This window comes from Gopherus flavomarginatus, chromosome 9, assembly GCF_025201925.1.
Source record: "Gopherus flavomarginatus isolate rGopFla2 chromosome 9, rGopFla2.mat.asm, whole genome shotgun sequence".
NCBI classification, from domain to species: domain Eukaryota; kingdom Metazoa; phylum Chordata; order Testudines; family Testudinidae; genus Gopherus; species Gopherus flavomarginatus.
Window position 1 is genome coordinate 69,722,346 of NC_066625.1, and position 15,545 is coordinate 69,737,890.

General features: G+C 42.8%; 1 protein-coding gene across 1 annotated transcript; it reads left to right on the top strand.

Moving 5' to 3' along the window:
• Positions 1-7,382, top strand: BCL2L10 (BCL2 like 10). The gene is made up of 2 exons (XM_050966933.1): positions 1-429; positions 6,192-7,382. The coding sequence occupies exons 1-2, from the start codon at positions 25-27 to the stop codon at positions 6,321-6,323; spliced, it is 537 nt and encodes a 178-aa protein (XP_050822890.1). The 5' UTR covers positions 1-24; the 3' UTR covers positions 6,324-7,382.
• Positions 7,383-15,545: the final 8,163 nt, after the last annotated feature.

The window sequence follows — 15,545 nt, forward strand, 5'->3', positions numbered from 1 at the left end:
GGCGGCGGGGCTGGGGGCTCAGCCATGCCGGGCTCGCTGAAGGAGCAGACGGCGCTGCTGCTGGGCGACTACTTCCAGCACCGCCTGGGGGACGCGGCGCTGCCGCCGCCCAGCCCCGCGGCCGAGACGCTGCGGCGGGCGGCCAGCGAGCTGGAGAGCCGGGAGCGGCCCTTCTTCCGCGCCTGCCGCCCGCTGGCCCTGGACGAGCGCCGGGAGCCGGCGGCGCTGCTGAGCCGGGTGGCGGAGCAGCTGGAGGCGGAGGGCGGCCTGAACTGGGGCCGGGTGCTGGCGCTGGTGGTGTTCGCGGGGAGCCTGGCGGCGGCGCTGGCCGAGCAGGGCAGCCGGGAGGAGGCGGGCCGCTTGGCCGAGGTGCTGGCCTCCTACCTGGCCGAGGAGAAGCGCGAGTGGCTGGAGGCGCACGGCGGCTGGGTAAGGCAGGCCGGGCTGGAGAGCGGCAGGGCTCCCGGGGCCGCGTGGTCCCGCCTTGGCGAGGGGGCTGCCGCCTGCGGGGGCGGCTCTGACCTGAGCCGCGGACTAAGCATAGAAACCCTCCCGTTCCGCTGCTGGCCGGTGCTGACTGCCCGCTGGAGAGAGCCCCTCCGGGGACCGAGCCCCTTCCCCAGCGCAGCGCGCTCCGCTCCCAGGGCCTTCCCGGGGGCAGCAGCCGCCCCCCGCGCACTGGGGTACAGCGCGAGCGTGACTCAGTCTGCACGCGCGGCTGGGGATCTTCCCATATATGGGAGCTCTGCAGTCCCAGGCCCTGGGGAGGATGCTGTGGCCTGGAGCTTCCCTGACCCCGGTGTGTTTCGTCCTTCCCTCTCTCTGGAATCATAGACCCTCACGGTTAGACGGGACTGCAAGCGTCCTCTTGTGTAACCTGCTGCCAAGATGTAGGATTTGTTGTGTTTAAACCATCTCCTAGTGAAAGAGCTTCCCTGATCTCCCTAGGCAGTCCATTTACCAGACTACCTCTCCCCACTTGGGGGCGGGAGGGAACCTTTGTTACTGATAGTCCGACATACTGTAGTCTAGGGGTCTGCTGGCTTCACATGCCAGGCTATGCTTAGTTTCAAACAATTTTATCCAAACTAGATCTTGTCCACACTGGAGGTGGGAACACTTCCTAGCACAGCTCTATTTAATGCAGATGGGATCTGGGATTTTCAGTCGTGTGGAACAACTGAGGTCATGCAGTGCTTTGACAAACCAGTGTTTGTGTCACTAGCATAGATGGGGTTGCTGAGATAAATTAAACACCCATTGCAAGAAAGGACACAAGACACAGCACTGCACTACCTTGTACACACTAATAACATAATTATTTATCCATAGTGGATGCTCTAATGTAGATGAGATATTAGTAACACTAACGTTTTTCCTGTGTCGCAGTGCTACTGCTGCTTGCACCAATGGTGAATTACAGCTTCCAAGCTTGTTAATATAGATACAGTGTTTTCTAGAATGAGTGTTGAATGCTGCAGACCCATTTCTATCCAGCAGAACCAGCATTTTAAAATTAGTGTCAAAAATTTGAAGTGTGTCTTGCCAATGTGGCTATGCATTATAGTGTAGTGACTGCCATAGTGACTTATAAACTGTGGGATGTTTAGATAACTTGTCACTGTCTAGTCTCATAACTTAATTTGCTTATGCTAACTGGGAGAGTGGAGTGTAACACTTCACTAACTAAATTCTTAATCTCCTGTTTCTTTGTATGGTATTCTTGGTAGTGTACGCTCTGCGGGTAACGGGGTTGGGAGGGGGGCAAACTAAAGTTGTATCTTGGCTAGCTGTGATGAAGCATTAAACAGATTAGTGTTGCCCAGTGGACTTGTTACCAATGGGAGTTAAACTGACGGAAGTTTTAATGTAGAAAAGATTTTGATATCTTTCCTACCCTGTTTTAACAGTGAAGTTGAAGCTGGTGGCTGGAATCGGTTTGCACCCTATAAACAATAGGATGCATGACATGAAGCCTTTGGTGAAAAAAGTATTGAGGCTTTTTATCTCCATATGAGATGGCTTGTAGAAATGAGGCTTTATCACTATAGCAGGACTTCATGGAGACCCTGGATCATAGTCACTGCTCAGGCTCTGTCTGTTTCCACTAGTGGAGATTAGATGATGGAACCCTAATAGGATTGCAGCTGCACAAACTGCCTGCTCTAATCCAGTTGGAGAGGAGTCAGGGCATATTTGGTAAACTCAGGGTGTCTTATTTCAGGCAATTCAGTGGAGGAGGTGTTACCAAAAGGTGGTCTCACACAGTAGCAGCACTTCATAATTATTGCTAAATGCGGAAAGGTACATCTAAATTTGTACAAACATTGTGGTCTGAAACCCAGTCAGACTGCAGAACTAGGTTGGAATAGGGATTAATTCATATATAAGTGGCTTGTTTGTTTTTTTAACCTAGGCTAGTTCCTTGCTGCAAAACATTTTGCAACAAAATATAAAGCTGCTACTTGTTACTTTTTTAAATACAAGTCTGACACACAGAGACAAAATCCTAGTAGAGAGGATATAACTGGTGTTCTATTTCTTGCATAAATTAAACTGGATGTGTTTGAAAATAGAACTCCCAATGAAATTAAAAGGTAAGAGAAAGCAATCTTGTGGAAGTCCATTGCCATGGAGTTGAATCTAAAATTTAGTAGGATTAAAAATTGAATGCTTCATTTAATAAGAACATCCACTCTTACATTAGAGAAGATCTGTATTAAAAAGGCTGCGCACCCTCATGCTTCAAGGCATAATTCAGCCACTAAATGATAGGGAAAATTTGCTTCCTCTCCTCATTGGACTTTAATATTAATGTGACCACCATATATGGGTATATCTTCACAGCAGAGTTTGCCTGGGCTCTGGAGAGGGTTGATGCCAACACTCAAGAAAATGCACACAAACCTTTCGCCTGAATTTAGTTGTGTTTTCAGTCTGGGCTAGCTGATATAGTTGGAGTGTGTGGGTTGGAGACAAGAGCTGCTTTTTGGGCTGGTAACCAACCCACTTTGCAGTTACAACACAGCCCAAGTGCTGATAGTTTCAGTTCCTTCCCACAATTCCTCCATGTGCCCAGGACAGACAAGTTCTCTCACAGTTCATTGGGAAAGAATCAGGAGCTCTGCCTACTGCAGTACAAAGAACCATGGGATATGTCCCCAGAATTCCTAGCAACAGACCTAGGTGTGTGCCACTAGGGTGACCAGATAGCATGGTTTAAAAAATCAGGATGGGGAGGTGGTTATAGGAGTCTATACAAGAGAGACCCAAAAATCAGGACTGTTCCTTTAAAATTGGGACATCTGGTCACCCTAAGTGCAGCACCGTTGTCAACCCAGGAACTTGGTACCAGTTTGTAGTGCAGTTACTCACACCCAAGGCCATGTCTACATCTAAAATTTTGCAGCGCTGGTTGTTACAGCTGTATTAGTACAGCTGTATAGGGCCAGCGCTGCAGAGTGGCCACACTTACAGCAACCAGCGCTGCAAGTGGTGTTAGATGTGGCCACACTGCAGCGCTGTTGGGCGGCTTCAAGGGGTTTCGGGGAACGCGAGAGCAAACCGGGAAAGGAGACCAGCTTCGCCGCGGTTTGCTCTCGCGTTCCGCGAACCACCCTGCAAACCGCAGGGAAGGAGACCTGCTTGTTCGGGGAACGCGAGAGCAAACCGGGAAAGGAGACCAGCTTCGCCGCGGTTTGCTCTCGCGTTCTGCGAACCACCCTGCAAACCGCAGGGAAGGAGACCTGCTTGTTCGGGGAACGCGAGAGCAAACCGCGGCAAAGCTGGTCTCCTTCCCCGGTTTGCTCTCGCGTTCCCCGAACCGCCGAGCAAGCAGGTCTCCTTCCCTGCGGTTTGCAGGGTGGTTCGCGGAACGCGAGAGCAAACCGCGGCGAAGCTGGTCTCCTTCCCCGGTTTGCTCTCGCGTTCCCGGAACCACCCTGCAAACCGCAGGGAAGGAGACCTGCTTGCTCGGGGTTCGGGGAATGCGAGAGCAAGCCGGGGAAGGAGACCAGCTTGATTACCAGAGGCTTCCTCAGGTATGCTGGGATACCTGCTTATTCCACGGAGGTCAAGAAAAGCGCTGGTAAGTGTCTATACTTGATTACCAGCGCTGGATCACCAGTACGGCCAGCGCTGCAAACAGGGAGTTGCAGCGCTGGTGGTGCCCTGCAGATGTGTACACCTCCTAAGTTGCAGCGCTGTAACTCCCTCACCAGCGCTGCAACTTTCTGATGTAGACAAGCCCCAAGCTAACTCTGCAGTGAAGACATAGGTTGAAAATCCTTATAGGTTTTCTTTCAAGCATCTGATACTGGCTATTGTCAGATTGGATATGGGACTAGATTTTCTGCTGATACAATGCATAATCAACTTCAAAATGCCATAATACTAGAGGTGGAATAACTCATAGAAATAAGCATTCAGATCTCCATTTTCAAATAAAACCTAAGAGGGGAACATCTGTTTTTTCCAGGCAGAGTCTGCTGAAGTCTGATTATATAATGAATGAAAGAATTTGAGCAAGGGTTCCAGGAACGTCATTTATTAGTCTCTGTGAATGTTAAGCAATCAACAAGTAACATTTCAAAGCCACAATGTAGCTTTAAGTTGTTTCTGTTAATATGCAAATAAGCTTGTGTGCACTGTGAAGTACTCAAATGCTATGCCCTTCTTTAAATTAAGAGAAGACCCTGTGTTTGCCTGAACTTTGTGTTTTAGCAGATATCTTAACCAACAGGTAACATACTGAGGATATGAGGGATGTGAAATATGCTAGATGTACTTTCTAGAAGTGTCCTGACATGCTGTTGGGCTTGCCTTGTTTAAAGCTCTCAAATCAGTCTAAGCAAACACATTTACATGTCTAATATCTTTGTATCAAATCCTGCCCTTATTAAGTCAATGAAAATCTTACCATTGACTTTGCTGGGACAAGGATTTGGCCCTAAGCTTAACTGAAAATTTAAAGTACAGATGTAGACCAGATTACTGTATTAAGTTCAGCAACACACTTCAAAGTAGGAACACCAAATATTTATAGTCCAGAACTGACATGTGAGTCTCCAATTTCATTTGTATATCAAGTCACCGCTAAGCTATATGCTTGATTCCTTTGATGTACCCAGTGTTCCCCACTTGCCTCCAGAACTGTCGTTGCATTAATGAGACACTCTGGGTATATAATTGGTCAGTTTTTTAATAATAACTTATTCAAAGTCATTGTAAATGACTCAAAGCAGAGTTTTCTATTGTACTTGGAATACACATCTGGAGAACAGTCAGAATGATTGTTTAAAATGTCTGAAATTGAGTATCTCAGCATTTAGTTCTGAAATGCAAGGTATTCCACAATCTTTTAAACCTCATTTTAAATAGTACTGATCATTTGATGCTGGTATGAATAGGAATACAACTTTCTTTCTAAGAGCCTTTGGCTTCATTACTTTGTGGGGGTGGGTTTTGGGAGGGAGGAGTTGTGTGGTGGTTTGTTGTGGGGGGCGGGGTTGTTTGGTTTTTTTAAGTGATCACTTGCTCACCTGAATGCTAATTGAAATATGGCTGTTGGCTAAAATGTAAACTGTCATTTACCAAAAAATGCATTAACTGTTTGCACAAATTAATTTCTTCCGGAACTTTATTCTTTACACTTTAAGAGCATAACTTGTTTATGTAGATATCTGCCAAACAGAGTTCAAACATGACCATCTGGTGTTGTATTACTGCCACTCTTGATTATCATGAATAAAGATCTGGAAGAGCAGCTGCCAGCTTCATTCTGTCATAGGTCAACTCTGAATTGAGTTACTTGCAGACTTTCCAAATAGCATGTGTAATCAGAATCATGCATGGAACTGGGAGAAGGGGCCGCCTTAAGACTTCTATCTCAAGTGGAAATTTCCGTGCACTGTTTCAAATATTCTCCCAGACTTGAATGAAGGAAAAAATACAACCACCTCTGTTCAGAGACTGGCAATTAAGAAGGGAAAAAAAGGCAAAAATAGGCTCGTGACATACTAAATGTCTCCATCTAGGAAGATGGTGGTTGCATCGCAAACCATGTATACCAATATCTGTCTTCTAAATATCTGTATGGTATTCAAAGTAGTGAACAACTGAAATAACAGAGCATGGTTGTCTTTGCTTTACCCCAAGTAAACTCAAATTCTCACTTTCTTTTGCTTTTCTAGGATGGCTTCTGTCACTTCTTCAATGGACATGGCTCTCAACCAACTGACCAGAGCAGTACCATAAGCAGTGCTATCATGGCAGCAGCAGGGTTTGGACTAGCAGGGTTAGCTGTTCTCTTGGCTGTACGATAGGCTGATCCAATGGATGTTGCAATGGAAAGTACTCTACAAACTGCCAACTTGCCAATTAGATTTCAGTCTATTTTCTATAGGATTGACTCTTTAAGAAGATAGAAGTTTATATTTTTTAAACTGGCTTGGAGAATTGTCATCTTACCACATCCTTGGCTACAAACTGCTTTACTTGTTACCCAGTAACAGCACAAATGAAAATATGTACCGAAACCACCATTTGTGCATGCACACATTGCTTATGAGCTCTGACCATCCTCTGAACCTCTTTCTTTGAAAGATGTAATCTAAATATTGCCATAGTTCATTCATGTACTGTAACTTCAGAGTATTTAATGTTATGCTAAAATAAGCAGTGGCAGTCTTGCAACCAAACCCCTTTGTTCAAGGTATTTTGTTTAATTGGGAGTAACTTTAGAACACAACTTCAGCTATGCTGTAAGGTGAGCTAACACTAACTGTAATGTAACATGGTTTATAACTCCAAATGTGATGCACTGCACATAATGCTGAGAGGCAATTCATTGGTTAGTCTAGAGCAATGAGTACCTATGTTGTAAAGAACATTATGGCTTAATATTAAGGAAATATGACTAAGAATAGTATGCAGCTACACTACAAATAGGTGAGGACTGATATAAAAGCAGAAATGGCTGCAAAATCTGTTCTGACTGAAAGGAATTTAACTATTGAAGACTTTTTTAATTGGTATATTTGGAAATCAGTGAAGGCTGGAATTTCTCTGGATTTCCCTGTCAAATCAGAATTTCCATATATCTTAATATATTTTTGAAGTATTTATCATTGTATAATACTTGTAGCCATGACATCTTTATTTTTGTTTGAAATTTCATTTTGAATACAGGTTCTCATGATCTCTCTAGTGTATATCAACCATTGTCTCCATGATCTAACAGTGTTAGTCTGTTTTTAACAAGCTGTGTATGTCTTTCTACTGTTTCTAGTAGCTTTTAACTTTCCTGGGTTACTTTCAGCTTGTACAGTTTCTGTGGTGACTTAATATGGTGAATAAATGCTATTAAGTATTTTTATTTTAAAGAGTTAAATCTTCCTGGATTTATTCAGATGACTGGCATACCTGTTTGAAACATGAACATTAACCGTTTACCTGGATGCATAAACTTAACTCTATCATTTTTGAGTGTTTTTTGACAGCAGACAAAAGGGAGCTTGTGGCTTTGCAGCAATGTGCACAATCTCCTAACAGTTCTATCTGTAACCACTTCCTGCAGCTCAGTTTAGTGAAGGGCTCTTAAGAACACCACCCATCTCTGCAGACTAGGATTTTTACAAATAGTGTCTTAGGAAATAATTCTGTGACTGACTACACAGGTGGAAGGATTCAGAAAAACAGTGAGGAAAAGTATTCTTCAGTACTGGCCTGCATTGCACCGAGCTATTTTTGTTGTCCAGATTCCTGTGCTAGGAGGATAGAGCTCAATTAAGAACAGAAAATGAAAAGCGTGAAGTAGTGCTGGTAAGTCTTGCATGGAGGCAGCAGTTTATCATTATTACTTAAGAACCCTGATTATTGTGCTAGGCACTATGTAGAGATAGACATGCATTAAAGACAGACCACTTGGGTTCTACCCCTTATCTCCCCTTCCTCCCTACTTGGTGGGGTTTAAAGAGTTTAAACCCATCTAAAACTTTGTTGGCTGAAGTTCTTCAAGGCCTTAGGCTTAACATGTTTAAAATACCCTCCAGGCTCCATTCTGTAAGATGCTTGTGGAACTTTCAGGGTTTCTTAAACTGCACGCTTATGCAGATGATAAATACACAAATGGTTACAAAGCACATACTACAAAGGGGTGGCTAATCTGAGGCTGGAATGTCTGTCTGAGACCAGAGTATTGTGTAGCTGAAGAGAAAATAAACAAAACTGCAGTAATTTTGCTATTATCCTCCCAGATGAATATACTCTTACCAGCATTTCGCACACTGGGTAGTTATTCCTCTGCCACCCTTGTTCCAAATATTGCCTAACCTCCTCTCCGAAAAACCAAAATCCTGTTGCTCCCAGAGTATTGTTTTGCTGTGCAAAGGTAAACAAGTTTCACGGTGAAGTTTTGGTGGCCATTGGTTAAGCAAAAACTAAGAAATTGCAATAAACTATTGCAACTGCTCTACCCTTCGCTTCTCCCTGTGGTTAATGCCAAGGTGCTTGTGTAGGAGGGTAAATGAGGTAATAGTGGAGAGCTGTTTCCCTAGTGCTACTCTCTAGTATTGAGAACCCTGCATTGTAATTTATATCCAATGTAGAACTCTGTTATGCTAGCCATGAATAAAAATGCAGGGAGACTGAATAAATACTATTGCCTTTTTGTTAGTTTGCAAGTTCCAGAGAGGATGGAGTGAATATCTCCCCCTCAGTGCTGTTCATTCAGAATAAAAATGTGTACTGGTTTTCTAATCTCTAACCCTGTTCATTCAGTGTCAATGGGAGATTGAGGCCTTATTGTTCAAGGCATCTAATTTGTTTATGACAAAGGTGTGGTCCCTTCCCTTGGTTCATAATTGAAATACTTGCTCCATGTGCAAACCTGCCCATTGATCACCTTAGACTTCCTCTGGAGGAGAGGAGTAGTTAAACTTGTGCCAAACCACATTTACTGGCAACTGCAGTTGTAGTGCCCAAAACAGGTTACTTATCAGTAAGTGAGAATAACACAAGGAAATAATGGTGGTTTCCCAAAATAGGTCACCTGCGTACTTCCCTATGTTCTCTGTAACTGGAATATCATGTGATCAGTGACAAAAACTAATTAACTTTACATATAGAGCTATTATGTAAACTACTTTTTTTGGTTAAATACAGAATGGAAATATGCATATCCTGGGTCCTGTCCCTTCTGCTCATATTTTGAGTTGGGCAAAAATAAAATGGTCACATTCCAGTATGCAGCCCAGACCAGTGAAGGGTTGTCATTACGTGCCCTGCAGCCGAGGCTGCCTTACCATTCTCTGCTGTTGAGTGGCCAAGGTTGGGAATTACACAAACAGCATGCCAGTCCTATCCTGAGTGTCTAGGTATAGCTGCAGTCCTGATCCGGCAACTCTGACCTCCACAGCCATGGCTACTAACTGGAGGAGGACCTCAACACATTCTCAATTACAAACTTTCTCCAATGTGTGTGTGTGCTCTCCTTAGCCCATAAGAGGTCAATCTCCAACAGCCTCCCAGACAGCTCCATTTAAATACAGCACTAGATTAATTTTAACTATAGGGGACAAAAATTAACTACAAAAAGGATTTTAAGCTAGTGCAAGGTATTAAAGTCCAAAATGGTTACAAGAGAAAAAAACACTTTCTAGGAGCTAAAATTTAACTAGATTTGGTTCGGATAAAAATCATTTTCCCAGCAACATTACTAACTAAATTTTCGTGTCAGGATCTCTCCTAAAGTCAAAAGGCTGGATCCTTTGTCTTAAGTAAAAAAGATAACCTAGGGTGTTTTTGCCCCTCACTTTTATAGGTTTCCGGCCAGTGGGAGTGTAGAAGCAGTGCTTGGGGCAGGGGCAGTGAGCGGAGGCCCTTAGTTCCCCCCGCCCCCCCCCGAAAACCTAGGAGCCAGGCCTGCTGCTGGCTGCTTCCAGGGTGCAGCATGGTGTCAGAACAGGTAGGGACTAGCCTGCATTAGGCAGGCAGCACCACTACTGATAGGACTTTTAACGGCCCTCTTGGCAGTACTGACCCATTGCCTTACATTCCGCGACCCAGTACTGGGTAGCGACCCGCAGTTTGAAAACCACTGGGCTGGAGGCATCAGCTTGTTCTTTGTTCTGGAGAAACTAATTTACCCCTGTTGCTGTCCCCCATCTCCTGTTTACTGCTTATATGTAAAGTGAGATAAACACATTTCTTTGTCTAGGCTAGACCTGTTTAACAACTTCTACCTAGTCAGGCTTCCTGGGTTTGAACATGTGCAAATATCATACAGGGGCAATTCATAACTTTACATATAATGTTGCTATGTACATTTCAGTATGATAGTATTGACCAATGAGTTGTGAGGTATTATTTGAAACCAAACAAGGCATATTTTGTAAAAAGATTATTACAATAGTGTGTAGGGTGTGAATACAGGGATGCATTTGGTCACAAAATCTTGCATGAAATTCTTAATTTTAGAGGAGGCAAGCCACACAGACAAAACCCGAGAACTTATTTTGCTGATTACTACTTTGCTCCACTGCCATACTGTAGCGAAGGTCCATTATGACCCAGAGTCTGGAAATGTCCTTGAATGAAGCCACAACTAGCCTTCACAATAAACATTTTTTTTATTCCATTAGAAGTGAAGTGTGGCTTATGCTTTGATGACAGTCGCGTGGAGTATTCTCCATGCGCTGTTTCGGGACAAAGGATGTTTGCTGATAATCCATAAGGGAGTCAAAGGCAAAAATGTGAGTTGAGAGCAAGGAAAGTGGATATAATTTTGTTTCTCGAATCCTACTAGAATGGCAGGCTTTGGTGAAGAGGTAGTCAAAGATCAAAAGATGTAATGTGAATACCATTTGGAGGACTATTGTCTTATTACTAAGGTGCTGAGAAAGAGATTACATAGCTATTCTCTTTACACTACATGGTGCTGTTTTCTCTTTACTACAGCAGCATTGTATAATATAACAAAAGAATTAAGGACAAAACTCAGGTGGTATAAATCAATGTAGTTCCATCAGCAAAATCTTACCTAAAAAAGCCCAATTTCTTTAAGAAAGAAGTAGTAAGTTGCTGCTTTCAATGGTAAACACTCACATACAGTATTCAGGTTTTAGTTTGTGATAAGTGCTTCAGAAATAAGACTCTCATCCCATAAACACTTAACACATCTGTAACTTTGTTCTTTTAAATTGACCCAACTGACTTCAGTGGAACTACTCATGAGTATAGTTACACGCCTGCTTAAGTGTTTGTAGGATCAGAGCTGTAAATAATACCTGAAATATTTCTATTTTTGCTATTAGGATTAACATATGGTAACAGTCATGTAATCCAACTGGAGCACAAACTTGCAGATACTGTGAACAATCAGTTTTTCACAGTATCCATGGCCTTGTGCAAGATTTTGTCATGGGAAAACTTCCTCTTATCCCTATTCTGCTAAACCAAAGATACCTCCTTAAACTTCACACCTGGTGAGGAGACACACTGATGTAACAGGAACTACCTCATGTATGTAAAGTTAAGCACTTTTAGGAACATGGGCACGTACCCTACTGAACTGAACCCAAGGTCCATCTAGTCTAAAATCCTGTCTCAGACATTAACCAACGCCAGATGCTCCAAGGAAGATGTTAGAACTCCTCACTAGGCCAATATGGGATAATATGCCCCCCACATTAAATATCTTGATCTCTAAGAATTAGATTCGTCTTAGCTCTGATTCATGCTATTTAATATCCCTTCCAAAATCTTTGGCATTTGTTATTAGAATTCTGGATATCTGTATAAATGTCCAATCCCTTATTTATTCTTTCTTGCTAAATTCTTGGCTTCAGTATGATGTGGCAATGAGTTCCATAGTCTAATTGTTTGTTTTGTTGGTTTTTTAAATCAGCTTTGATTTTGCCACTTTTTAATAAGGCATATAAGCCTTTGCAGGAGGAGACTGTGGATGGCTGACTTCTTGCTGCACAAAGGAAGCCAATTGAATCACACAGCAACAAAAAATTTTACAATGCTACAAAACCCTGGAACTATGCTAAATATTCTGGACTGCCATCTAACTATTTTTACATATATACAGATATCTCCATTAAAAGTCTCTTATTTTAATGTATGCCCACCATAGATTGCTGTTATATGGCTCAATCCTGTTACTCACTGAAGAATGAGTCATGCCATTGCCTTCAGGGACAGGATAGACATGTGGGTAAGAATAATTAAAAAGAGAAATACTCATGGCTTGTTTACACTTATGGGGGATCAATGCCTGAAGACCTGCTAAATCAACCACAGCTTGCTCTCCACCTCTCCGATTGACTCCTGTACTCCACCTGAATGAGAAGCGCAAGGGTAGTTGACAGGAGAGCATCTCCCATTGACAGAGTGTAGTGTGGACCCCACGGTAAGTAGATCCAAGTACATTGACTTCAGCTACGTTATTTACGTAGTGGAAGTTGCGCAACTTAGATTAGTTCCCTCCCTTGCCCCCCCCCTCCCCCCCCCCCCCCCCCGGCCTGTAGTGTAGAGCAGGCCTCGAAATGTACGGAGATCTTTCAACACTATATATGTTTGAAAACAGGGTAATTTTTGTCAGATTACAAAACTTGTGAATGAAACCCATTATCCAAGCCGGACAAAAGGAAAGGGGAAAAACAAATGACTGAATGGAAAAGGAAAATAGACTGAAAAATCACATTTATGTTATGTTTGTTTTTAAACTTTCTCTTCCTTTTTCTTACATTCCAGTAATCTTAGATGATGAAAATAAACTAGGATGGGTTTCACTTTTGTTTCCAGCATGTTTCTAAACTGTTTCAATTTGACAATCTCTCACAACGAAAATGCTATTGTGCTGGGATAGCACACGCTGATGGGAAAGGTCTAAATCCTATCACAAAATGTAATCACTGAATCACATTACAGTTATGCACATATTTCTATTAATACCAAATCTTATAAAACTTTCAATATAAAAGAGAACCTTCATTTCAGACTTTAACTAGCTGTGTCTGTCATCTAAATAAATCCCTTTCAAAGTGGTGGGGGTTTTGTTTTGTTTGCATTTAAATCATGATTATATTGAAGTCAAATCTGTTATTTACAAATTTTCTTTTTAGAGTGAAACAATTAGACTATCCCTCTTGTGAGAGAGTTCCCTGCCTGGGCCCAGTCTAGCTTGCTTTATTCAAATGAGGGAGACAGACAGGATCTGACCCTCTGTGGTGTTTGTATTTCTTTGTTTTCACTGAAATTCTTTCTGGTCTTCAAGTTGTCCATTTGTACCCACGTAATTTATGTTCTTGTTTCGTGCACTATATCATGTAACCACCATTAGTGGATTGGCTAGCTTGTGGTTTCTGGCTGTTCACCAATTTTAGGTCATTTTTGAAGTGCATGATCTATTTGCATTGGTTAGGAAATAACCCATTTTAAAAGGTGATGGTTGGGGAGCGGGAGGTTCAGTGAGGGATTGTGTCAGGTATGAGAATCCATATAATTTCCTATAGTAAGCGACATAGCACTGGAAATTGGAAAGGCCTGTTTTAAGAGAACCGCTGTAAATACTGTAGACAACTTTTGCTCTCCTCTGCATTTCAACATTTTAATGATTCTGTGTTGACAACTCACTTTGGGGAATTCCTGTGTTTGATTGGACATGCTTCTGTTTTTTTCTGGACACCAGAGGTGTCTTCAATTGTAAGTCTAGATAGAGTGAATTTCGGGCGAACTCCATACCCCTTATACTGCTATTTTGATGCTGTGTCCTTTTTAAATGTAGTTTGATATCTGTTAGTCCGTGGGGTCTGAATGGGGTAGGGATGGACCAAATCCTCCACAGGTGTAAATCAGCGTAGTTTCATTGAAATTCAACTCCACCAATTTACACCAATGGAGGATTTTGTATGATGTATGTTTATTGCTGTACACTATACTCCACATTCTTATTGAAATGCTATGGTTCTTGCAAATGTACCTGGGTTAATTTTCTATTAAGTAGTAGTACTTAGTATGCTTTACTAATTCAAAGTACTGTACAAAGTGTCGCCTGCAACATTTTTGTTGGCTTTTTTGTAGTTGCCATTTTCAAGTTAAGAAATTAGTTGGCTGGATGATTTCTAAATTTTAGCTGGTTCTCTCCTAAAGATTATCCTGAGAGAATCACCACGAATTTTAATGACTAGTAATAATGAATTGACACTTTCAAACATGTACAGAACTTTTCCTCTTGAGACTGAAAAGCATCTTACAAATGTGGTAAGTATCGTCATGTCCCTTTTCAGATAGGGAAACTGAAGCACCAATTGGTTAAGAGACCCTGCCCAAGATCAGACAGCTAGAGGTTGCAGAGCTGGGAATACAAGTCAACCACCATCTCATTGACTCCCAGTGCAGTGCCCTAGCTTCTGGACCATGCTGAAGTCCAGTGTCTCTATGTTCACAAAGAACAAGGAAGTTCTACTGTGGCATGTTTGCTCATTGTTCAGGATGAGATGCCCTCCTTCCTACACAAGCCCTGAGAAACTGGGTTTTGGGTGGTGATTGGGGATGAAATAAATCTCCCATCATGTGGTCAGGCCACAGAGGAGCAGTTCGTTGGCTGGAAGAATGGCTACTAGCACTCTGCATATTTATGTGCCGATTACTTGGCTTCTGGGTATGCCTTCCCTATAGCTCATCTTGGCAGCCACAAGCAGCTGGAATGCCCTTAATGTCTCTCCGTAGAGCTGAAATGGCTGTGGGTCAGGATGTTGCTCAAGGGCTGGCCTTTGGGCCTGTTCCCACTTGTAGTTTGCCATAACCTGAGTTTGGTCCCTAAGATAATGTGCAAGAGATCCACATTCAGTCAGGCTGTCTAATCCAGCAGGGACTCCTGAGGGGTTGGCTGATGGTAGGGGAGGGAGAGCTAGTTATATTTTCTGGCCAATAGGGGTTGGCATTTTTGGTATGTTCCTTTTGAATTCTTGCAGAGATTTGTGTGTGTTTATGCATGTTCTGAATGAATATAGAATAAGGGTACCAGAAAGTGTAACCATCCAGAGACGACAAGTGAAACCGCCCAGTATGTGCATTGTCTGTGCCAAAGCGAAGTGCAAAAGGCAAACAGATGACTGTGAAGAGTTAATTACATGTTTGAAAAGTAAGGTGTTCAGTGACACAGGTAAGAGCATTTGCCTTTTAAAATATAGTGACTGAACAACCAGCCTCTTAGTTCAGGTGAGGTTCTAGCTAACAGTGAAGAAAAACTTTCTTGCAAGCTTTAGGTTAAAGTGGTTACTTCAGGTGAGCATTTCCCACTAGAAAGTGGAGTATTGCAGGATCATGCAAGGCACTCTGCATGCCTCCTAGGAGATGCTCAGCACTTTCCATACAAACTGATCACCTCCCAAGAGATGCTCAGTAACTTGCAAGGTGGGTATTTTTACTGTACGGGTTCCAATCCTGTTCTCATTGAAGTTCCTGGCTAAACTCTTGCTGACTTCAGTGGGAGGTAGCAGGATTGAGCCTCATGATTTTTAACCAGACTGTCCGTT